Source organism: Macrobrachium nipponense, chromosome 41, assembly GCF_015104395.2.
Source record: "Macrobrachium nipponense isolate FS-2020 chromosome 41, ASM1510439v2, whole genome shotgun sequence".
Lineage (NCBI taxonomy): Eukaryota > Metazoa > Arthropoda > Malacostraca > Decapoda > Palaemonidae > Macrobrachium > Macrobrachium nipponense.
The window spans coordinates 31715276-31738963 of NC_061102.1; the positions used below are offsets into that span (position 1 = coordinate 31715276).

The 23688-nt window shown below is 39.5% G+C and overlaps 1 protein-coding gene across 1 annotated transcript in view; it reads left to right on the top strand.

Moving 5' to 3' along the window:
- The window catches only part of LOC135212653 (DNA polymerase epsilon catalytic subunit A-like), a 186244-nt gene that overhangs the window by 118928 nt on the left and 43628 nt on the right, over positions 1-23688 (top strand). Inside the window, exons 12-19 of the mRNA XM_064246280.1 lie at positions 5348-5560; positions 5800-6048; positions 10307-10506; positions 16951-17170; positions 17511-17711; positions 18466-18705; positions 18913-19140; positions 20595-20845. Of these exons, the coding sequence (XP_064102350.1) occupies positions 5348-5560; positions 5800-6048; positions 10307-10506; positions 16951-17170; positions 17511-17711; positions 18466-18705; positions 18913-19140; positions 20595-20845 (1802 nt within the window). The remainder of the gene's footprint in view (positions 1-5347; positions 5561-5799; positions 6049-10306; positions 10507-16950; positions 17171-17510; positions 17712-18465; positions 18706-18912; positions 19141-20594; positions 20846-23688) is intronic.

The window sequence follows — 23688 nt, forward strand, 5'->3', positions numbered from 1 at the left end:
TGTGGGCCAACCTGGTTCTCCGACGTAGGGACGCTGTCCTTACTCAGGTTTCCAGGGCGGCTGGGCGTGAAGCGGCATTGGGACTACGCAACGGACCTTTACGGAGTTCCACGTCTCTCTTCCCAGGAGAGATGGTGGACGCTGCGGTGGACAGACGGCGCACTGACGACAGTGACCGTCTGGTTCACCAGGCAGTCTCGAAGGCTTCTGGGCAGCCTCGGACTGCGGCCAAGCCAAAGAGCTCGGCTAGCACTTCCTCGGTGGCTAAGACGGTAGTCGCGTCGAAGCCCCGGGGAAAGACTCTGTCTTCTTCGACTTCTACAAAGGGGAGCCGTAACCAGCCCTCCTCCCAGCCCTCCTTCTCCCGAGGAGGCTCTGGGAAGAAGTCGAAGAAAGGGGGGAAACGCTAGGGACGGCGTTCCCCCTCACCTGCTGCCGGAAGTGGGGGGGTGCCTGGCCAGCCATTGGGCAACTTGGCAGCGCTACGGCGCCGAGACCTGGATTGTAGATTGTCCTTCGGGAGGGATATCTATTACCCTTCGAATCTCGGCCACCCCTCACCTCCAACCCGGTCCAACAGCAGTCGTACGTTCCAGGGTCATCGAAGGACGTAGCATTGAGACAGGAGATCAAGACCATGCTGAGCAAGAGAGCTGTAGAAATCGTCACGGATCAGTCACCGGGCTTTTACAGTCGACTCTTCCTGGTGGAAAAGTCTACGGGAGGCTGGCGCCCGGTGATAGATCTCTCTCCTCTGAACCGGTTTGTTCGCCAGACCCGGTTCACGATGGAGACGGCACGTTCCGTGCTCGACTCCATCAGGGAGAACGATTTCATGCTTTCAGTGGACTTGAAGGATGCGTATTTCCAAATACCCATTCATCAGTCCTCCAGAAAGTACCTCCGCTTCATCCTCGACGGGACGGTGTACCAGTTCAGGGCACTTTGCTTCGGTCTCTCAACCGCCCCACAGGTGTTCACGCGAGTGTTCACTCTGGTGTCTGCTTGGGCCCATTCGCACGAGATACGTCTAATGAGGTATCACGACGATTGGTTAGTCCTGGCGAGCTCCCGCTCGCAGTTGCTACAGGACAGGGATCGACTGCTCGAGTTCTGTCGCGATCTGGGGATCGTTGTGAACTTCGAAAAGTCCGATCTCGAGCCCAAGCAGAGGATGAAGTACCTGGGTATGCTGATCGACACGGTAGCAGGGCGAGTCTTCCCCGCAGACTCGCGGATCAGCAGATTCAGGGAGGCAGCCAACCAGTTCCTGTCTCGGCAGGAACAGGTAGCTCAGCGATGGCAAGTCGTGATCGGACCTGTCGTCACTCGAGAAGTTAGTCCCTCACGGTCGTCTTCACCTGCGGTCTCTCCAGTGGAGACTAAAGGAGAGTTGGTCACAGGCGACGGATCCCCCAAGCTTTCCAGTGTCACTGACACCGGAGGTGAGGCAGGACCTAGCCTGGTGGCTGGACGACAGGAACCTCTTAAGAGGAGTGCCTTTGCGCACTCCCCCCCCGGACAGCAGCTGTTCTCAGACGCATCGACCGAGGATGGGGCGCACACCTGGAGGAGTTGCTGACTTCAGGAGTGTGGGACGAGAACGACAAGCACCTTCACATCAATGTACTGGAACTCAAGGCAGCGTTCCTCGCTCTCCAAGAGTTCCAGGACCGCTTGATGGGACACTCAGTGGTGTTGATGTGCGACAACACCACGGTAGTGGCCTACGTCAACAAACAGGGAGGCCTAGTGTCTCTCCCGTTGTACCAGTTGACTCGGCAGGTGCACGAGTGGGCCGAGGCACACTCAATAGAGCTGTCGGCACGCTACATTCCAGGGAAGAGGAATGTAGTAGCAGACACGCTCAGCCGTCGGGATCAGGTGATAGGGACCGAGTGGTCTCTACACCAGGACGTGGCGGAAAGGCTCTTCGACCTGTGGGGGCGACCAGTCGTGGATCTGTTCGCCACCCGGCACAACAGAAAGCTTCAGGTTTTCTTCTCAGCCGTGCCGGACTCATGGGCAGCTGCAGAGGACGCTCTTCAACACCCGTGGGACAACCTCTTCGTTATGCCTTTCCGTTCAGCCTGATTCGCAAGGTGATCAGTCGAGCACTGGTCACCCCGAATCTCAGGATGATCCTGGTGGCTCCCAAATGGCCACAGGCCATTTGGTATCCGGACCTGCTGGCTCTTCTCGCAGGAGAACCGAGAGAGATTCCCCCTTGGCACAACCTTCTCGCCCAGCCACACGTCGAGCGGTACCACCGAGCAGTCCAGTCCCTACGACTTCACGCTGGCTGTTATCCACCATCTCTTGCGAACGAGAGGCTTTTCTCGTAGCGCAGCAACAGAGATGGCTGGAAACGTCCGTCAGTCCTCTGCAGCTGTGTACCAGGGGAAGTGGGCCGTCTTCTGTGGTTGGTGTCGTAGACGGGGTCTATCTCCTCTCAGAGCCACTCTTCAGCAGGTAGCGGATTTCCTCGTGTTTCTTCGCCGAGAGAAGCTCCTCTCAGTCCCCACAGTCAAAGGATACAGAGCCGCCCTGGCTCTCGTCCTGAAACTGAGGGGATTGGACATCTCGAACTCGTTCGAGATCTCCTTGCTTATGAGGAGCTTCGAAAGGTCTTGCCCACCCAGGGAACTCAGGCCCCCTGCGTGGGATGTGACTCTCGTCCTTAGGAGTTTGACTCGAACGCCGTTCGAGCCACTCCGAGAGTCGTCAGACAGGGATCTGACCCTCAAGACCCTCTTCTTGCTGGCCCTGGCATCGGCGAAGAGAGTAGGGGAACTTCATGGTCTTTCCTATGATGTACGACACTCCAGGGGATGGGGATCTGTGACGCTCGATTTCGTCCCGAACTTCGTTGCGAAGACTCAGAAACCGTCGGTCCCTGACGACAGGTTCGAGTCCTTCACGATTCCCTCCCTAATGGACTTCACCGATAATGATGCGGATGAGATGCTGCTTTGTCCTGTGAGGGCGCTACGGCGCTATCTGAAGAAAACTCGACACCTCAGGCCTGAGTGTCGACGCCTCTTCGTTAGCACCGGGGTAACCAAGAAAGGAAAGAAGTATCCAAGAACACTCTTTCATTCTGGCTACGTGAGGTCATCAGGAGGGCGTATGAGGCTGATGGTAGTGACGACATCCGTACGTCCCGTCGAGAGCTCACCAAGTCAGAAGTATTGGCCCCTCGTTGGCGTTTCGTAAGAACTTCTCCGTGGCGCAGGTCCTGAAGGCAGGGGTCTGGTCTAACCAGACTACCTTTACGTCCTTCTACCTTCGGGATATTGCCCACAGGTCCTTGGATACCTTTTCCTTGGGACCCGTGGTGGCTGCTCAACAAGTTGTGTAGCTAACCCAGACCCTCGCAGGCTGAAACAGCATCGAGTCCTGGTGTGACTGTGTGGATGGATGTGTGAGTGAGTGAGTGACTGGCTCCCTCTTCCCATCTTTTCCTCCTCCTCTACCTGTGGGCAGAGGGCCACGGTCGTCACTACGCTGGATGAGGACGAGATGCAGGTGAGCTATATGACAGAGCCCCATCCTATCCCTTTCACTAGGGATAGGAGCAGAATATCCACCACTTCCTCCTACAAGGGGGGGGAAGTGGATGCCTACAAGAGTCAAACGCATGACTTTATATTTGCTCCTGTACAGGAACAAGTTCTTACATTGCTGGTACGAAGAGATACGCTTGCCTCTCTCTTAGTACTCGGTCCAGAGGTCTGACCATTGATCCTGCGGTGCACACCCCGATCAATCGGACAGAGGCTTGGATCCCTCCCTCGCTCTTACGACCAGGGAGACTTCCAAGGGTTGGTTGGGCGAACACCAGTCTGTTCACAAAGACTCAGATTCCTCCCACCAAGAAGTGAGTCTTCCTATTGTAAAAGGACCGAAGGTTTGTATGCCGTGTCGGAACAAATGACAATTTGTCCAAAATTGCATTTTTCCTAACTATACAAACCTGAGGTCCTTTTACACATAGTCCCACCTCATGCCACCCCTCACTCTGCAGTTTTTGCTTGGGCCAAAAGCAAAAGTGATTTGTTTACCTCCCAGTCGCGCGCGCGCGCCAGTCGGACAAGCAGTTAACTACCGAACCCCTTGTTCGAAAGCTTACGACCTATCCAGCTGCCGCTAGTACCTTCCTATTGTAAAAGGACCTCAGGTTTGTATAGTTAGGAAAAATGCAATTTTGGACAAATTGTCATTTCTCTTTACCTTCCACTAATGCAATGAATCTGGACATGTCTCATTGTGTTTAATCCTAGCAGGCTGAGTTTTTAGATATGTACTCCCTTATCTATTCTCTCATAGGGTCAGACCCCCTTCTTTGAACAATCTAGGAAGGGTGGTCAGGTGGGCTGAATCCCCAGCCAGTTCAGGGTACGTACTTGTACCTTCCTCCAAGTATAAGTTTATCCTGTTGTTAAGACCGAAGGTTTGTTCTGTGTATGAAAAAATGACAAATTTTTAATCAATTTGTATTTTTCATAGCCAACAAACCTGAGGTCTTAACATCAACTGCCCACATCTAGCTGCCCCTTTCATATCCTGGGTTGGAAGAAAGACTTGATGTGTCACAAAATTCCAAGCCCGGTCAGTGACCAGCTTCCACCTCGTATACGCATGAGTTGCCAGATGTCACAGATTTATTGCTTTATTGTTTTTTAAATGGTTTCATGTTGGCGCTAAAAGATTATCCTCTTAAGACCTCAGTTTTTTAGCTATGAAAAATGCAAATTGATTAAAAATGTGTCATTTAGCAAGGCAAGAATTTTTTCCAACATTTGTTTTTATCTTTTTGTTTGGCTATATGATTTTTATTTGTGTAGAGCCATTACTATAGTGTAGTAGTAGTAGTAGTAGTAGTAGTAGCATTCAAATTATTTTCAATGAAAAGGGGAAAAATACAGAAGGATTACAGAAATGCATGTGTAGTTAAAATTTATTTTAATGCACTTGTATTCCTGGTATGAATACTATTGCTGTATCCCAAGAGATGAAGGTTTTCCTTTCGGAGCTGGCTGGCCCTCATAAAGTAGAATTCCAGATTTGCTAATAGATGACAACTTGTAAAGTTATTTGCACTTGCATTAATATTTTATTAACTCACGCAGGGCTGCACCCTGTTTTATATTGATATTATTGTTCCTTTAATGAATTAGCTGTTGTATATTGGAAGAATACCATTTGTATTTGGTAAAGGTTTGATTTTTTCATAAATGTTCACTTTGGTGTAGTATGTCAGAAAAACCTTTTAGAAAAATAATTTTTATCATTATACATGTACAAAAATTTGCATTTCCTAACCTTTAATATTATATTTTTTCAGGTCTTGAGAAAAGGTTCTGGAACTCTATGTGAAGCTTTGTTGATGGTAGAAGCCTACCATGTTAATATAATATACCCTAATAAGCAGCAATCAGAATTGAACAAGTTGACATCAGATGGTCACGTTTTAGATTCTGAAACTTATGTTGGAGGCCATGTAGAAGCTATTGAATCTGGAGTGTTCCGAGCTGACATTCCTTGTCGGTTTAGAATGGTAAGTTGTGAGGACATTGCCATGAAAATGTTAGTGTTTAATTTAGAGGATATTTCACTAAAACATGTATGCAGCTGCTTCCCAATTGCAAATAAAAAGAACTGCATAACCAGGATAAAAAAATAAAATGATCCATAAAATGAAGCTGCATACATGGCCAGAGGTTGTACAGTTCATTGTATCTATATAATTAAGTATTCTATATGATTTTGTTACCCTATATCTTATTCTGTTTTCAGGTTCCAGAAGCATTTCAGAAACTGATAGATAATGTTGACCGCACAATCAAATTTTGTGTCGAAATAGAGGAAGGTATTCCTTTAGACCAAGTTACTAATTATTTGGAGGTTGTAGATGACATAAAGAAAAAACTTGCAGATTTGAGAGATACCCCTTGCCGTTTGGAGAACCCCCTTATTTATCATTTAGATGTTGGAGCCATGTACCCTAATATTATTCTAACCAATCGTCTTCAGCCTTCTGCTATGGTAAGAGCTGATTATATTGATTTTTAAAAAATTATCAAGTATATGTCATCTGTTTCATACCTTTATACAGTGTAGCAGATGTATGATTTTATAAGGTTCAGATTTGTTATATTGTGTTTTATAAGTTAGTATTTTTACCTTATTTTAACATCTACAAGTAATATAACATTATTTTTGAATATTTTTCATTATTTAAGGTATAGTGTTATCTAAAAGGAAATTTATTTAGTTTGTTTGTTTGTATTATAATTTTATTGCAAATTTCATTGTCAGGTTGCTGAATAATTTTGTTTATTTTAGTGATGTTACTGTTTTAGGATTTACCATACTAATCAGTTTCATTTTAACCCTCTTTCTGTGCTAAACTACCAAAAGCAAACCCTGATTAAGTAACAAAATTTTATTGCTTATACGCGGAACAAACCTTTGGTCTTAACATTACGATAAATCTTCTGGCGCCAGCTGGAAACTGATTAAAAACAATAAAAAAATTGTAAATATAAGGAATCTGTGGCATTTGGCATCCAATATGTAGTTGAGGTGGAAGTGAGTCAGAGACCATGCTTAAACCTAGCGACGCATCAGTCTTTTTTTTCAACCGCCTTGGACAGCAGATGTTTGCTTTGTTCTCCTGTATCATCATAGGTCCCAGATCTATTTGATGGGGCAGAGGACTCCCTTCTGCATACTGGGAACAACCTGGGAGTTTATGCTTTTCCTCTGTTTTGCCTGTTCAGTCATGTCCTGAAGGAATAATGGGTTCCAAAGTCTCAGCAGTGCCAAGAGAGATACCACTTTAGCACAACCTTCTCCACCATCTTCATGTGGAGAAATACCACCAATTGGTAGGATCTATATCTCTTCATGTCTGAGTCTGTCTAGTATCTCTTTTGAAGGAGAGATCTTTCTTGTGGAGCAGTGCCTCAGATGTAAAGCTACTTCAGAAGGTCGTCAGCTGTTTAAAGATGAGCCGTCTGCTGTGATTGGTGTCATTGTAGGGATTCCTCTCCACTCAGAGTTTATGTTCAGTAGATAATGATCATCTGGATCTTTCTCAGAACAGAGAGGAGTCTGGTTCACCTAGGGACTCAACCTTCTACTTGGGACCTTAATGTTTTACTGAGTAGTCTCACTCGAGCTCCATTTGAGCTCTTGCGTCAATAGTCTTTCGGGAACTGACTTTGGAAACAGTTTTTCTCCTGACCTTGGTTTCCTTGGAAGAGGAGGAGAGCTCCTCGGTCAGGATTTTGATGTAAACACACAAGGGGTTGTGGTCAGCAGCTTTTGAAATTGTCCTGGAATTAGTGACTAAGACCCAAATTCCCTTAGTTCACGATGACAGATTTGCCTCCCTTTTCCGTTCCTCAGGCATGAAGTTTGTTATCAGCAACCTTCAAGAGTGACTGCTTTGCCCTGTTAGAGTACTGCGTTGTTATCTTAAGGACTTGTCACCTAGAGCTTAGGTGTTGTAGACTTTTTGTTAACACGAGCCAGGCCAAGAAAGATGTGTCTACAATACCCTTTTGTTTAACTATATGAGGTTATTCGGGAAGCCTTCTCCTTATCGTCAAGTTCTATCACCAATACTGTGCATACAGAAGGACTTGACATCAGAGGAATAGGTTTTTAAAAAGAACTTAACTGTTCATAGAACTTTTTTTCCTTGGGTCCAGAGGTGGCTGATCAACAAATGTAGCTCATTCAGTGTCCTTGGCGGGACAGTTCGTATCTTGCCTAAGATGATTGTGTGGAAGAGAGATTGAGAGATGACTGGTCTCTTTTCTCCTTTTTTCAATACCTATAGGTGGTTTGAAGAATAGACACATCATACACTGGAACTGATTTGATGCAGGTGAGTGGTGCAGCCATACTGTCACAGCAATTTTTATGTTCCATACCACATACAAATCTGTTTCTCAGTGGATTTAACTCCTGTCTCCAGCATGGGGAGTGAGGGTTGGTGACAAACCCATTTCGTGTGACTAACATGGTTTGTTGTTTGATTATATATAGTTCTTTTAGTTCTTTTTGACTTCTGTATATGCAATGAATCTGGACTTGTTTAATTGTATTTAAACCCAGTGACTGGGTGTTAGATGTCCACATACGTATCTGACATCTCAAAGGCTTAGGTCTTCTTCTTTGAAATACTCATTTCTAAGAAGAATGATCAAGTGTGCCAAACCTCCAGTCGGTTCAGGATTTTCATACCTCCCTCCAAGTGTAAGTCTATCCTAATGTTATGCCTGAAGGTTTGTTCTGCATGAGAACAAATGACAAATTTTTCATTAATTTAACATTGACTGCCCACCTCTTATGTTTCATCCAGGGTTGGAAGAAAGACTGTGTCACTAGGTTCAAGTATAGTCTCTGACTCACTTCCACTTCAGCTATGTATTGGATGCCAGATGCCACAGATTTCTTGCATTTACAGTTTTTTATTGTTTTTAACCAGTTTCCAGCTGGCTCCAGTAGATTTAACCTAATGTTAAGACCTCAGGTTTGTTAGCTATGAAAAATAGTTTAATTAAAATTTTGTAATTTTTCCTATGAGAATACGAACCCTCATATCTGCGTTTAAAGTGATATTTAATAGCAGCTGGCTTTGGATGTTGAAACTTGTTAACAAGGTAGTTACAGTGTATGTGTGTCAGTCAAGATGACCCTTTGCCATCCAATATAGTCAAGACATGTTGCTGGCTGAGATGGAATCAAGATGTCTGTTACTGACCAATCAAGAGGCCAGATGTCCCCACTGATGGTTGATGTACTATTAGAATATGTCTGTTGCTAGCTGATGTAGTGTCAAGACACTGCTGTTGGGCTCTGGTAATAGACTTCAATATAGGTTGTAAAATGTTCTTGGTATATACTTTTTATGTTTTGTTTTAAAGTTGTGTTTTCATGGGTACAATAATAATAGTTGGGTGTGCATTTATCTGTGTTCACCCATATTTTTTAGTAATTTGTGGCCTTTATGTAGGTTTACTTTCATAGTCTTCAGGTTGTCTTGGGTGGTAGTGCTTTAAGTTCATAACTAAATGTTTGATCTTGAACTGGGCAAGTGGGCAGTTTCCCTAAAATACAGTATATTCCATTGTTGACCTAAGGAGGGAGTTTGGAACCAATTTGTATGTAGACTGACTGTTTTGGTTTGCAACTAGATTGGATAGAGCAAAATAGTTAACTGATGACCAAGGGCAGTCAATAACTAATGAATAACCAAACAGTTCCAGTGCTAGGTCATCAGATCAAACTTTCTTAAATCAAAGTAACAGCACTGAACAGACCTCTGATGCTACCAGGAACAGTAACAGTGGAATCTCCTAGTCATGTCATGCCACACCACTATTTCAGTCAGTAAAAATAATCATGCTATTCATCAAGGGTAATATTTATAAATGGATTGCTGTATGGTCATCCATGATTTTAATGGTATGTATCATAGATACATACCAACTGTTTGGTTGCCTGAAGGTTGATGTCCTGGTAATGCTGTAAATATAAATCAGGCATTTTCATCTAAGCCAGATAGAGGAAAGGCTCAAGTACCTGTATCAGATAGTTTACCAGATAGTCAGATGTAGTGCAACCAGCGATTCAAACAGGACATCAGTCATATTGTCTGTTCCAGCAATGCCAGTGAAGAGCAAACCATACACATGGAGTATGTCTGACTTCATGGCCACCATGCAAGGCTTATCAGGGCAACCATAGTCCAAAGGTGTGCCACAAGCACTCTGTCTATGAAAGCCTTTATTGCCAAATCTTTACAATCCAACTTTGCTTTGGATACCTTGAGGAGGCTATATCAGTTAATGGACATCCAGTAGATTTGGTGCTACAACTGCAATGGCCTTCATCTAAGACCCTCCAAAATGCCAAAACTTCAATATGGTCACATTTGAACTCAAAGTGCTTGCTCAACATTGAGAACTATCCAGGTTGTCAATAATTTCAACTCCTCTTCTAGGCCAATTGCAACTCAAGAAAATAACATCTATGTTGCTACCTTGGGTACCCTCGATCTAGCCCTACCCATGATGACATTTTTGCTCATGAGTAAGCATCCACACTTCTTGATAGCAAGTTTCAACACACCTTAGTTCACCTTATGCTTGTTAGTAGACTAACTTTGAAAATGAATTTTTATGAAAACTACTGACAGCTAAAATTCCTAGTGTCATTGATTATTGATGTAACCATATTTTACAAGCCATTGTATGATTAATTGTATTCTGTATTGGTTTTACTGTAGGTAGATGAGACTGTATGTGCTGCTTGTGATTTCAATAAACCTGGTGCAACCTGCCAACGAAAAATGTCCTGGATATGGCGTGGAGATGTTATACCTGCGTCTAGGAGCGAGTATCAGAGAATTCAACAACAGTTAGAGACAGAAAGATTTCCTCCCTTATTCCCAGGTGGTCCTAATAGAGCATACCATCAGCTTAATAGGTAATTGATATTTGTAAATATTTTAAGGGTAGCAAAAATATTTAAGTATGGTAAGGTGAAATAGGTATTAAAGTAAAATTTATTAAATTAGACGAAAGAAATGTAAACATTAGTCAATGTAATTTTAGTAGATACAACTTTTCATTGGAATTTATAACTAACTAGCATGTAGACTCATATGTTACCTTATAATATTTCAGAATGCATTTTTTATGAATATATAATAACTGGCTGTATTGATTATAGGAAGTCAATTTGTGGCTAGCACCATTTAGATGTAAAAAAAACAAAAAAAAACACAACATGGCTTACTACAGAGAAAATGTGAGTGTATTTATAAATACAATGAACCCAAGTCAAAATTCACTGTATCTCATAAGTTGTGGGAGTGTATACTAAGTTCTCAATATCTAATTTTTAGATAGAGCCCTTTTTGAGAAATGTCATTAGCAACTGTTGTATGCAGTATGGGAAAATGCCCATTTGAAGAAATGGATATTTAAGATAGTAAGCATGTGAAGTGCAATAAAAGGCAAGTGGATATCTTTCCTACTAAAGAAAAGTACTCCGAACAAAAATAAATATTTTATTCATATTAGAACCAACAGCTCTGGGCCTGTAAATTTGACAAATACAACTACTACTACTTATGCTTTCTTATTTTGAAGGGTTTGGAGCAAAACAAACAGAATTGGATGTGCTTGGGAAGGTGGTATGCACTGCCAGGCATATGATGAAACAAAATAAATATTATTGCGGGCTATCTAGATTCAAACATTTGGATATACAGTGGAACCTCGACATACGAAAGTCCCAACTTACGAAAAATTCAAGTTACGAAAGCAAATACGAAGATTTTTTTGCCTCTGTATACGAAAATAATTCAGGTTACAAAGGGGTGTTACTGCAAAGTCCCGAGATTCGCCCGGACCACCAACAACAATTTTAAAACACACGCCGCCAACTGAGTACACTCGCCACCATCCTCCCGCTCTCCCATTGGTTTCTAATGCTAGTCACCACCATAAGATCCTGCTCTCCTATTGGTCAGCATCTACCCCATCATGCTCTACGTGAAGGCGTCATTTGGCCACTCTGTAGCAGCATCGTTATGGTACGCATGCGGAATTCATTCTTTCACATATACGATTTCGTTTGTTAACGTAAATTCGTGTTAGTGATTTCGCTTTGTACTTTATCATTTATCATGTTGTGTGAGAACTTAATTAGTACATAACTTAATTATGTATAGTCATGGGTCCCAAGAAAGTTGCTGAAGTTCACGGAAAGAAGAGGATGATTTCTATGGAGACAAAGATGGAGATCATTAAAAAGTATGAAGCTGTCATGCGGTTGAGTGATCGCTAAGGAATACGGCCAAGATCTGTCGACAATAGGCACCATCCTTAAGCAGAAGGAAGCCATCAAAGCAGCTACACCTTCCAAGGGCGTGACTATTTTGTCCAACAAGAGGAGCCATGAGCATGATGAGTAGGAGAGGCTGCTGCTTGTATAGATAAAAGACAAAGAAATTGCTGGCGATACGATAACCGAGACAGCAATCTGCCACAAGGCCAGCGCTATTTTCGGCGATTTGATTGCCCAGGCCGAAGACGATGGAGGAGAAGGGACATCGACGCCAACCCCCAGACTTCAAGGCTTCTCGTGGGTGGTTTGAAAAATTTCGGAAATGGACTGGCATCCATTCGGTGGTGTGGCATGGGGAGGCTGCCAGCTTGGACACGAAAGCGGCCGAAGCCTTTATTAAGACAGTCGATGAGATGATGATCAAGGAAGGCTACAGTTTTCAGCAAGTCTTCAACTGTGATGAAACTGGCCTTTTTTGGAAAAAAATGCCTCATCGGACGTACATCACGGAGGAAGAGAAGATGCTACCCGGGCATAAGCCTATGAAAGACAGGCTTATGCTCGCACTTTGTTCCAACGCCAGTGGGGATTGTAAGGTGAAGCCCCTACTTGTGTATCATTCGGAGACTCCTCGAGCCTTCAAGGCCCACAAAGTGCTAAAGGAGAAGCTTTCAGTGTTGTGGAGGGCTAATGCGAAAGCCTGGGTAACGAGACTTTTGTTCACTGAGTGGGTAAATCTGTGTTTTGGCCTAACGATGAAGAAATTCTTGGAAGAGAAGCGCCTCCCTCTGAAATGTCTGCTGTTGTTGGACAATGCCCCTGTTCACCGTCCTGGCCTCGAGGAAGATATCCTAGCAGAATATTCTTTTATCAAGGTTCTTTATCTTCCGCCTAACACCACCCCTCTCCTCCAGCCCATGGACCAGCAAGTGATATCGAACTTCAAGAAGCTGTATACGAAACATCTTTTCAAGAGATGTTTCGACATCACCGATACCACAAACCTCACCTGGCGTGAATTTTGGAAGGAGCATTTTGATGTTGTGATATGCATCCGACTCATCGATTAAGCTTGGCAGGAGGTTTCGAGGTGAACCTTGAATTCTTCGTGGAGGAAACTCTGGCCTGATGCTTTATATGCCTGAGACTTCGAGGGATTCAACGTGGGCAAAGCTGATGCAGATTCAGAAACAGTTGACGATCCTGAAACTGTTTCGCAACCAGATCTTGATGAGATTGTTGCACTCGGCAAGTCCATGGGGCTGGTAATCGACGAGGATGTCATCAATGACCTTCTTGAGGAGCACCAAGAGGAGCTTATGATGGATGACCTGAAGGAGTTGGAGGCCATGCAACATAACGTCATTCAAGGAGAGTTCTCTAGCAGCGGCGAGGAGGAGGACCCTATGACAACAGCAGAAATTAAGGATGCTCTAGCTGCTTTTAATAAAGTGCAATCATTTGTAGAAAAGAGACACCCCGAAAAGGCTTACACAGGTTGTATGCTTAAACAGTTCCATGACGTTTGCCTGAGTCGTTTCAGGAACATTGTGAAAAGCAGGCAGAAGCAATCTTCTTGGATAGTTATTTTTAAAGAGGCCTTTAGTAGGAGTAACCAAACAGGAAGATCCAAGTGATACGAAAAAACAGAAAGTTGAAAGTGAAGAAATTAAAATTTTGTAAAAAACATAAAGTATAAAAAAGTAAAAAATGTAAAAAAAAAAAAAAAAAAAAAAAAGGAAATTTAATTTTAAGTTTTTTGTGAAGTTAAGTGTTAATGTTTTCTGCCATTTGTTAATGTGTTTCGTAAAGTTTAGTGTTAATGTTTTCTGCCATTTTTTAATGTTTCGTGTTCATGTTTTCTGTCATTTGTCCTCCTCCTCTGTCACCACTTTCGGAGATCTTTGAGGTTATATTATTAATATCATTTCAAAGTCATCTCAAACATTTTTACCAGAGAGAATAACTCCTTCCCCTCCGCCAATACGTATATCAAACTGTCATATATTCCTCCGCCCACGTTCCTCCAAGTGGATAAAAAAGACTGGGAATCGCTTTTTTTAATTAATCTTATTAATATTTGAAAATTAGTTATAAGGTAAATTATTTATTTATACTACAAAACAAATAAACATACGTAAGTAAGTAAGAAAGAGAGAGAGAGAGATGGTATTGTTGCTGTTTAATCTCACGAAACTAAATATTATTTGTAAACTAGTGCTGTATATTATTATTTTACCATAAAATGTAGTAATGTCCTTAAAGATACACTTATACATACATTTCCAGCCCAAACAGAGGGCGAGAGTTACCACAAAGACACACCATCTCATGTGGCAAGAGAGAGAGAGAGAGAGAGAGAGAGAGAGAGAGAGAGAGAGAGAGAGAGGGGAGAGTTATCCTTATTTAAAAGACTGAAATGGATAGATTATTGTACTTCTATAAAATACTATAACATATGAATTTTGAAATTAATTATATTACTATTATTATCATTATGCAAAAATATTAATAAACATACACATGTACCATAGAAACTCTCATCTCAGTAAGAGAGAGAGAGAGAGAGAGAGAGAGAGAGAGAGAGAGAGAGAGAGAGAGAGAGAGAGAGAGAGAGAGAGAGAATATGTGATCATCGAGAGGGCAACAGTTGTTGGACCCCAGCCAACTCTGCTTGGCTCCCTGGAAATCAAAGACACGGGGTAAAATGCATTTTCTTTCATTCTTACATAATTTTATATTTATAAACTAAAATCTTACTAATTCACTTTAGTATTTTCTTTAATGAATTTGTATTATTGCTGTTTACATTAATATTGATTTTTGAAAATTAGTAAATCATCATCCAAAAAATGTACATCTCTGTAAGAGAGAGAGAGAGATTATCGTAGCATTTGTAAAATACTTTCACATATGATTTTTGTAATTACAATTATTATTATTATTATTATTATTATATTATTATATTATTATTATTATTAATTCATATGAAATATTAATAAACATATTATACATATGTACCTTAAAAAATCTCTCATCTCAGGAGAGAGAGAGAGAGAGAGAAGAGAGAGGAGAGAGAGGAGAGAGATTGAGAGAGAGAGAGAGCGAGAGAGAGAGAGAGAAGAGAGAGCGAGAGAGAGAAAGAGAGAGAGAGACCTGGAGTTCGAAAGAAAGATGCGTGAAGACTGGGATTTACTTCATTCTTACATAATTTTTGAAATTTATAAACTAAAATCTTACTAATTCAATGTAGTATTTTCTTTCTTGAAGTAATTGCTCTTTACATTAATATTAATATTAGAAAATTAGTAAATCATTTATCACACAAAAAGCATACATCCCGGTAAGGGAGAGAGAGAGAATTATTAGTTACTATGTGATATCATGTAATCTTATTAAACTTACTAATACAGTATTGATCAATATTAATATTTTAAAATCAGTAAATCGTTTTTCTATCATAAAAATGTATTTAGGCATGAAAATAACATCAAAATACACTAATTAGTGATTATTTATCGTCGGAAAATCCCGCGAATAGGCGAATTCACCGCAAATAATGGTTAGATATGGTCCTGAAAAAAATCCGCGAATCAGTGAGTCCGTGAATCCGGAGAACGCGAATACGGGGGCCCACTGTATACTGTTTATACAAATATGCACAAATACACTTAAACATATATATATAAATGATAAAAACTAGTATTTGGAGACAAGCGTTGTCTTTGAAATTGGTGAAAAAGAGTTACATGGCAACACTCACTCATGGTTTCAAGTGGGGCAACTCTTGGAAGGGAAGTTAGGGTACGTCATTTCTCTTTGCGCTTCTGGGCAGTAATCATGTAATACATTGTAGGCTCTGATGCTTTTGTTTATTACAATAAGTGATAAAAAAGATGTAACCCAAGAATCCATGTTTTTTTTTTTTTTTTTTTTTTTTTTTTTTTTTTTTTAAGATATGCAAGCATGAAAATTTTTTAAATCTCCTACCTACACAAGTAAAAAACCATATATAATTTTGTTTCTCTGTGCTTCTCTTCTGTCTTCTTTCTCTGGAGATACTTCAGTACAAAGTTCATATGTGGAGGAATGATTATACTGGCCACATAAAGTAAGACCAATTTACTTTTTATGTATTTATTTCATTACTGAGAAAATCGGTTCGGTAGCCAATGCAATGTCACCATTTTGTTAAGCTTCTCGGAAAAGAAGAGGTTAAGGGATTTTCATTTAACATTTGATATTTTGCTGTTTTTGAATTAATATTAATCTTTAAAATTAGTAAATAAATTATTAACCATACAAAAAAAAGATACGTTATTCCTTATGGGAATTATTTTTTCGGTTTTCCTACGTTTCGGACTTTGTTGGATGTTCTGGAATGGATTCTGTACGAAAACTGAGGTTCCAGTGTTCACCAAAGGATGGGATTGTTATGATTGTTTTATGCAAACCAGGATGTATTTCTGTGGTTAGAATTCAAGCAACGAGAGGTTTCCAAGTTTTACTAAATGTGTTGGGTTAGAAAAGTAATAGATTTGCAAGCAGCTTGATAAAGATGAGTAGGCAGGCCCAGAAAAAAAATGGTGAAGCAGCTCAGATTATTCCTTGACCAGATTGGAGTTCAGGCAAAAAGTCATTAGACATGAAAGAGAAGAGAACTCACTGCACGCCTAACCTCTTGAAGTTAACATTTGACAAAAGTTTTTAAATTAAAATGACCTTGAATTTCAGATGCCATCTCTTTAAATTTCATTATAATGAAAAATTTTAACAACCACTAAAACAGTAGACACTTGTACGGTTCCTCCAACGGGTTTCATCTTTAGAGAGAAGTAAAAGATAGGAGGAGATAAAATTGAAGATGTTGGACAGCTAGGTGAGAAGACCTGAAAGCAAGTTGTAGCTCACTCAGTACTCTATTATATAGTGTATTCAGATGTGGATTGTATGAATCCAGTTTTCACCAACTGGAATTAGAAAACAGTATTGTGTAAACTTTCAACAATTGTAACATTCTTATATAATATATTTTATTTATTTATTTATTTTTTTTTTTTTTTTTTGCCCCAAAAGGGAAGAGCAAGCTGCAGTGGAGAAGAAAAGACTCCAGGAGTATTGTCGTAGGGCATACAAAAAAGTCAAAGATACAAGAACAGAGGAGAGATGGCAAACCATATGTCAAAGAGAAAATAATTTTTATGTCAACACCGTTCTTTCTTTTCGTGATAGACGTTATGAATATAAAGGTCTTTTGAAAGTTGCCAAGAAACAGTTGGGAGAAGCTCAAGAAAAGGTGAGGAAGTTTTCTCAGTAGTTGTAATTTTTTTTATTATCATTTTGGGCTTTTAAATGAAAATCACAAACTTTTTTTTTCCAGTAAATTAGTAGTTAATCGTGTGAATTACTTTGCTGTAGATTTGGATAGTTTGAAAAATTATTAGCTTATAAATGAAATAATTTAAAGTTGCTGGTCAAAATTATAAGTATTTTCAACATACAGCATGCACATATATTTGTTGTGATGTGAAGCATTAAGTAGATATTTTAAAAAGTTTTTTCATATTGACCAGGTAGTTCCTAATATCTTAAGAGTTAAGACATTACTATAAAATTTTTTTCTTTTTATAATGTAGGGTGATCCATCTGAAATTAAGGCAGCCAATGCACGTGCAGTTCTGTATGATTCCTTGCAATTAGCACATAAGTGCATCCTCAATTCTTTCTATGGTTATGTTATGAGAAAAGGATCTCGATGGCATTCTATGGAGATGGCTGGTATTGTCTGTTATACTGGTGCTACAATTATCACACGTGCAAGAGAAATTGTTGAGCAGGTTAGTGTTAACAAGAAGTACTCATGTTTAAGAATATTTTTGGTAAATTGTTGCACACTTAAATGTGTTGTATACATGTTTGGTGCCCTGTACCTGTGCTAAAACCATATATGGGAATGTGCTAAATCGTGATTGATTCCCCAGCTTTTATCTAATATCTTCATGGAATAAGTATAGTGGCCTACAGTAGAATAGCATTTTTGATGCTTTATGTTTTCATTTTATGATGTTATTCAAGAAACTAGTTTTCCTGTTCATGTGGTAGTATAGTAGGCAGTCCCCAGTTATTGGCAGGGGTTCCGTTCCCCAGGGTGTGCCGATAAGTGCCATTAACCGAAACTCAATGATTACCGGTTATTGGCGCCATAAGAACCCATATGGCACCATAAGGTACCTTATAGCACCGATAACTGGAACTTGTCATGTTATGGTGCCATAAATTGCCGATTTTTGGCGCTAAACAAGCACCATAAAACCGGATTGCCGATAACCGGGGGGCTATTATTACTATTAAGCATTGGTATTGTATTAATTCCTGAGAACCAGCCTGAGAAGAGTCTACTTAAGACTCAGAGGTCTGGAAAAACTAAGCCCTATTAATAATAATAATTTAGACTACATAAATTTGGTAAAGTGTTGAATTGTAGATTTCAGTTGCTGTGTGATTGTTCAATTGCATCTGTCAATGCTAGTCCATTTCTTATTCTGTAAACATCCTTTATGTCTGTATAAAATATTGGTCTTTTATATTCAGATTGGTCGTCCTTTAGAATTGGACACTGACGGTATATGGTGTATATTACCTGGGTCTTTCCCTGAGAACTATGTGATCAAAACAACCAATCCCAAGAAGTCTAAAGTGACGATATCATATCCAGGAGCTATTCTTAATGTGATGGTGAAGGATCATTACACAAATCATCAGTACCATGACCTTCAGAACAAGGAGACATTAGAGTACTCTGTTCGTTCAGAGAACTCGATTTTCTTTGAGGTGGGTTTTATATCTTTTGTTTGATTATGAGAATGTAGCTCTTAAAATTTTGAGTTTGGATAAAAATGAGTTGACTTCATTTCTGATATCCAGTATGAATTCAGGTAACCAAAGTATGAGATAAAATTAAATTAGAGTTTCTCATAGTGTCCTAATGTTTAGGTGACTGTGCTTCATAGTACATTTAAGTGTCACATTTTCATGCAGGTTGATGGTCCCTACTTAGCTATGATCCTTCCAGCCTCTAAAGAAGAGGGTAAGAAACTTAAGAAGCGATATGCAGTATTTAATTTTGATGGCTCGCTTGCTGAACTTAAAGGATTTGAGGTTAAACGCCGAGGTGAACTGCAATTGATCAAGATTTTCCAATCCTCAGTGTTTGAATCCTTTCTTAAAGGAGAGACATTAGAAACATGCTATGCAAGTGTTGCCAAGGTAAGTGATTTTGATTTATTGCTTGTGAATGAATGTTGTAAAGTTACATGGCCCCTTTGTAGAAGAGTCATATTCTGTGTTGAAGCTGTGTCACAGGAAAAGGGCTCTCTCTCTCTCTCTCTCTCTCTCTCTCTCTCTCTCTCTCTCTCTCTCTCTCTCTCTCTCTCTCTCTCTCATTTGGCACATCTTTTTTTTTTTTTTTTTTTTTTTTTTATTTTTTTTTTTTTTTTTTTACTACCTCGACCTCTTTTATATTTCATTATTTTTACCCAGCTTGTTATTAAACTTCTAACTAAAACTATTACTTCATAGTGCAAGTGTGGGTTTTCCCCCAGTATCACATTTAGATTTTTGTATTCCATCTCATTAATGTTCTTGGTCTTTTCATATTGTTGTGCAACCACTTTAGCTCTCATGTTTCACTGTCTTGAATATTGAGAATTTATACCATTGCATGGATTACAGTTCATAGACAAAGCCAATAGTGGGAGCTGTGGGGGTCTCTTCAACTACCCGATAATGTTTGGACCTGAGAAATATCATATGCCAGTCATATTGATGCCTCAAGGGCAGAACTTTCTTTTAAAATTTCATTCAAGGTATCTGGGGTGGGCTATTTCATCTTCAAAATACTGCATCCTTTCAAGCTTAACCATCATTAAAATGAGATTGTGGATGGTTGCATTTATGGTTGTGTGGGTTAATTTACAATGGGGACTAATTAGTTTAATATCCTTTTAAGTTAAAATTCTTTGGATAAGTTAGTGGGTAAACATTTTGGAGAGCTGATATTTAGAAGTCGGTTCTCACTAGTGTCAGTGGCTGAGAAATGAACTTCATTAAAGGTACTTGGGTTCTTTTCAAGATTTGTAAGCAATCTTATTCAGGTTTATTTCTTTATTGTTTTGGTACATGAATTGCACCCAAATTACTTACCACTACTCCTGTACATAGTGTTGACCCAGGCATACCACTACCCCTGTACATAATGTTGACTCAGGAACAGATAATGACTTTTGGAGGTGATATGACAAGGGCACTAATGATTTCAAAACATCCACTGGAACACTTGGGTCGTATTACCATACATAAAAGAAAAATGGCAAAGAGAGATGTGCAACAAGGTATAAATAAACAATGCAAATAAACTGATGATCATTCACTTACAGCAGATCCCTTAGGAGACTTGAAATTTGTCCAAATCATTTCATGCTTTCAGAAATATGAAAAAAATAAGTGACATATCTTGGTTCTACTTCTAAAAGCAAAATTACTGTATAATTTGGTTAATTTGTTTTTAAACATTTATTCATGTAAGTTCCAAAAAAATATTTGTAGTTTATTTAAATACAAATAATTGATTAATCTTATGGTATGAGACAATGGCTTTGCATATCAGTAATCTAGATGAATGAAATATTTTAATCTAATGCCTTTTATCTCTTTCTCTGCAGGTTGCTGATTATTGGCTTGATGTTCTATATAGTAAGGCTGCCAATATGCCTGACTCTGAACTTTTTGAACTTATATCAGAAAATAGGTCCATGAGCAAAAAGCTGGAAGAATATGAAGGCCAGAAAAGTACTTCCATATCAACAGCTCGTCGATTGGCAGAATTTCTTGGTGATCAGATGGTGAAAGATGCTGGCCTTAGTTGCAAGTTTGTGATTTCAAAAAAACCTGAAGGGGCTCCAGTAACAGAGAGGTAGTTGTACCAGAAGATTTATGTTTTTGTTATATTTTTGACTGATTGTATTATTAATGCCTATGCAGTAAGTCAGTCAGGTCTTATGTACCCGTAACTTGACTTATTTCTGTTCTTTCATATGAATATTAGGTAAAAATGCTAATGATTAATGTCACATTTCTAAAGCTTTGGCTAACTTGACGATTTACCCAACTTTTTTTTTTAATCCTTGTCTGAGTTCACTTGACATTTCAAGTTCATAAATAAAATTGGGACACTTAAGACCAAAAAGACACCAGCATGTTTTTATGTCTTAACTAAAATGATCTGTAAAACATGATATAACGTTAATTACTTGTTTATAATCTAATCTTGTGTATTATGTGACCCATAAAACTTTATCTTCCGAACATGATTTCATCTCATATCTTATTTTGTGCAAGTTGCATTTTTGGTAGATTAATTAGGCTAAGCTTAATGTATGAGTTTATTTTTCAGTACAAATAGTACAAGACTAGACTTACTATCTCACTTTCGGTAGATTCTATTAATAATGCATGTGCATCTGTTAGTGACTCATTGGTAGGCCTAGACGTATACATGTTTTGTAGGCTAAATGTGAATTGTCAAACATTCAACCAGGATAAAAGTTATGGCTTGTCTAATAATTCATTGATATATCTTATGGTTAAAATCACTTATTATTTAATGCAAAACACTGATATTAGCAACAATAAGTACTGTCAGCATAAACAGCTGTATGCTAAAGCACATGTATTAAGAGTTGCATTACAGTTGTAGACTTGTTAAAAACCTGCCAATTCTCATGGTGACTTCTGTTAGTTAAAATATATAAATTTATATTCATCCTTCATGCTATAGAGAAGCAACTCAAACAGGACACGACTATACTACTACTACAGTGGACCCCCATATTCGTGGGGGATACATACCAGGTCCCCCCACCCCCACCCCACACACACACACACACACACACACACACACACACACACACACACCCTGGCAAATAGTTAAAACTCACCAATGCTTAGAACCCCCTCTAAATATGCTTTTAACTGCCTATCTTGAAAGTTCAAATACCAAATGTATACCTTAAATAACATCCTACTTCAAATATACCTTAAATGACTATCCTGTTACTGCATTAATCTTTGAGATTATATCATTAATATAATTTCAAAGTCATCTTAAACATTTTACCACTGAAAATATATATATGTACAGCCAATAGATAGAGAGAGAGAGAGAGAGAGAGAGAGAGTTGGAGAGAGATGAGAGTGAGAGGCGGGAGGGGAGAGGAAGAGGATTGGAGGGAGGAGGAGGAGAGAGGGGGAGAGAAGAGAGAGCATTGAATTTGTTTGACCATCAAGAGGGAAATTATGAATTTTTTCAGAGACAGAGAGAATAATAATGAGAGAGAGAGAAAGAATATGTAACTCCTTATGACTGATTCCCCTCTGCCAGTACATATATTAAACAGTCATTTACTCCCCCGCACTCCTTTCTTGGTGAGAGAGATTTTATTGTTTAATCTCATTAAACTTAATATTATTTGAAAATTAGTACTGTAAATTATTATTTTATTATCATAAAATGTAGTAGTACCCTTAAGGGTGCTGGGACAAGACTTTGACATTCATACCTCTTAATAAGGTAACTTGGGACATCTCCAAACTGCGTTTGATTTTTGCCTCTGACCTTCGGTTTTGTGACGCCAGTGCGATTTATCCCGAAAATAACCATTATTCACTCTATCTCTTCCTTTGATACTTAATATGAAGACCTGGGATTACTACTAAATGTACGCTTGATGTAGACCTCCAATCAAATGAAGTTTTTTCTAAATAGCAAAAAAATAAACTATAAATCAGGGAAAAAATGTAAGAAAAAAAAGAAACAAAAATTGGAAAAAGGGCTTTATTTGATTGTTCTATAATGTCTTTCTAAGTTATATACAAAACTTCAATGCAATAGCTTTAAAACTAAGGGAGAAGATAGAATTTGAAGGTCAATAAGTATAGTTTTGAGATACAGGTATTCAAATTTTTTCTTTGTATTTTCACAAAGACAGTGTTAATAAATTATGATTATCATAAACTTTATACTACTTTTTGGGTATTAATAAGCCAAAACTATGTTATTTATCATAAGTTAATCATAAATGAAGATCCCTTTGCTCAAAGATTGTAGCCTGGGGCACTCCCTACTCAACACTCTCTCTCTCTCCGTCACCAGCTCTGCTTATATCACCGATATTGTGATCTTCTGAATTATTATTAGAGTGAATTTTTTTCTTCTATACGTTAGCGAGATGTTTTCCTTGTCTCTTCCTCTATGGCATGATGAAAACCTTGCCAAAACAAAGAAAAACAGACATAAAAGCAAGTGAATGTCAGAGGTGCAACTTGAACGTGTACTCTCTCTTTACAAAGACAGTGTTAATAAATCCTGATTATCAGGAAATTTATATTCCTTTTTGGGTATTAATAAACCAAAACTATGTTATTTATTAATACCTTTGCTCAAAGATCGTAACCTGGGGCACTGCGCGTCAGGCGAGACGGGGCGCTCCTTCCTACGCAGCACACTCTCTCTCTCTCTCTCTCTCTCTCTCTCTCTCTCTCTCTCTCTCTCTCTCTCTCTCTCTCACTAAGTACGCTTATATCGCTGATATTATGATGATCTGAACTCTTATTAGAGCGAATTTTCTTATTCTGTATGTAAGTGAGATGTTCTCCTTGTCTTTTCCTCTTTGGCATGATGAAAACCTTGCCGAAACAAAGAACAAGAGATGTAAAAGCAAGCGAATGTCAGAGGTGAAACTCGAACATGTACACTTT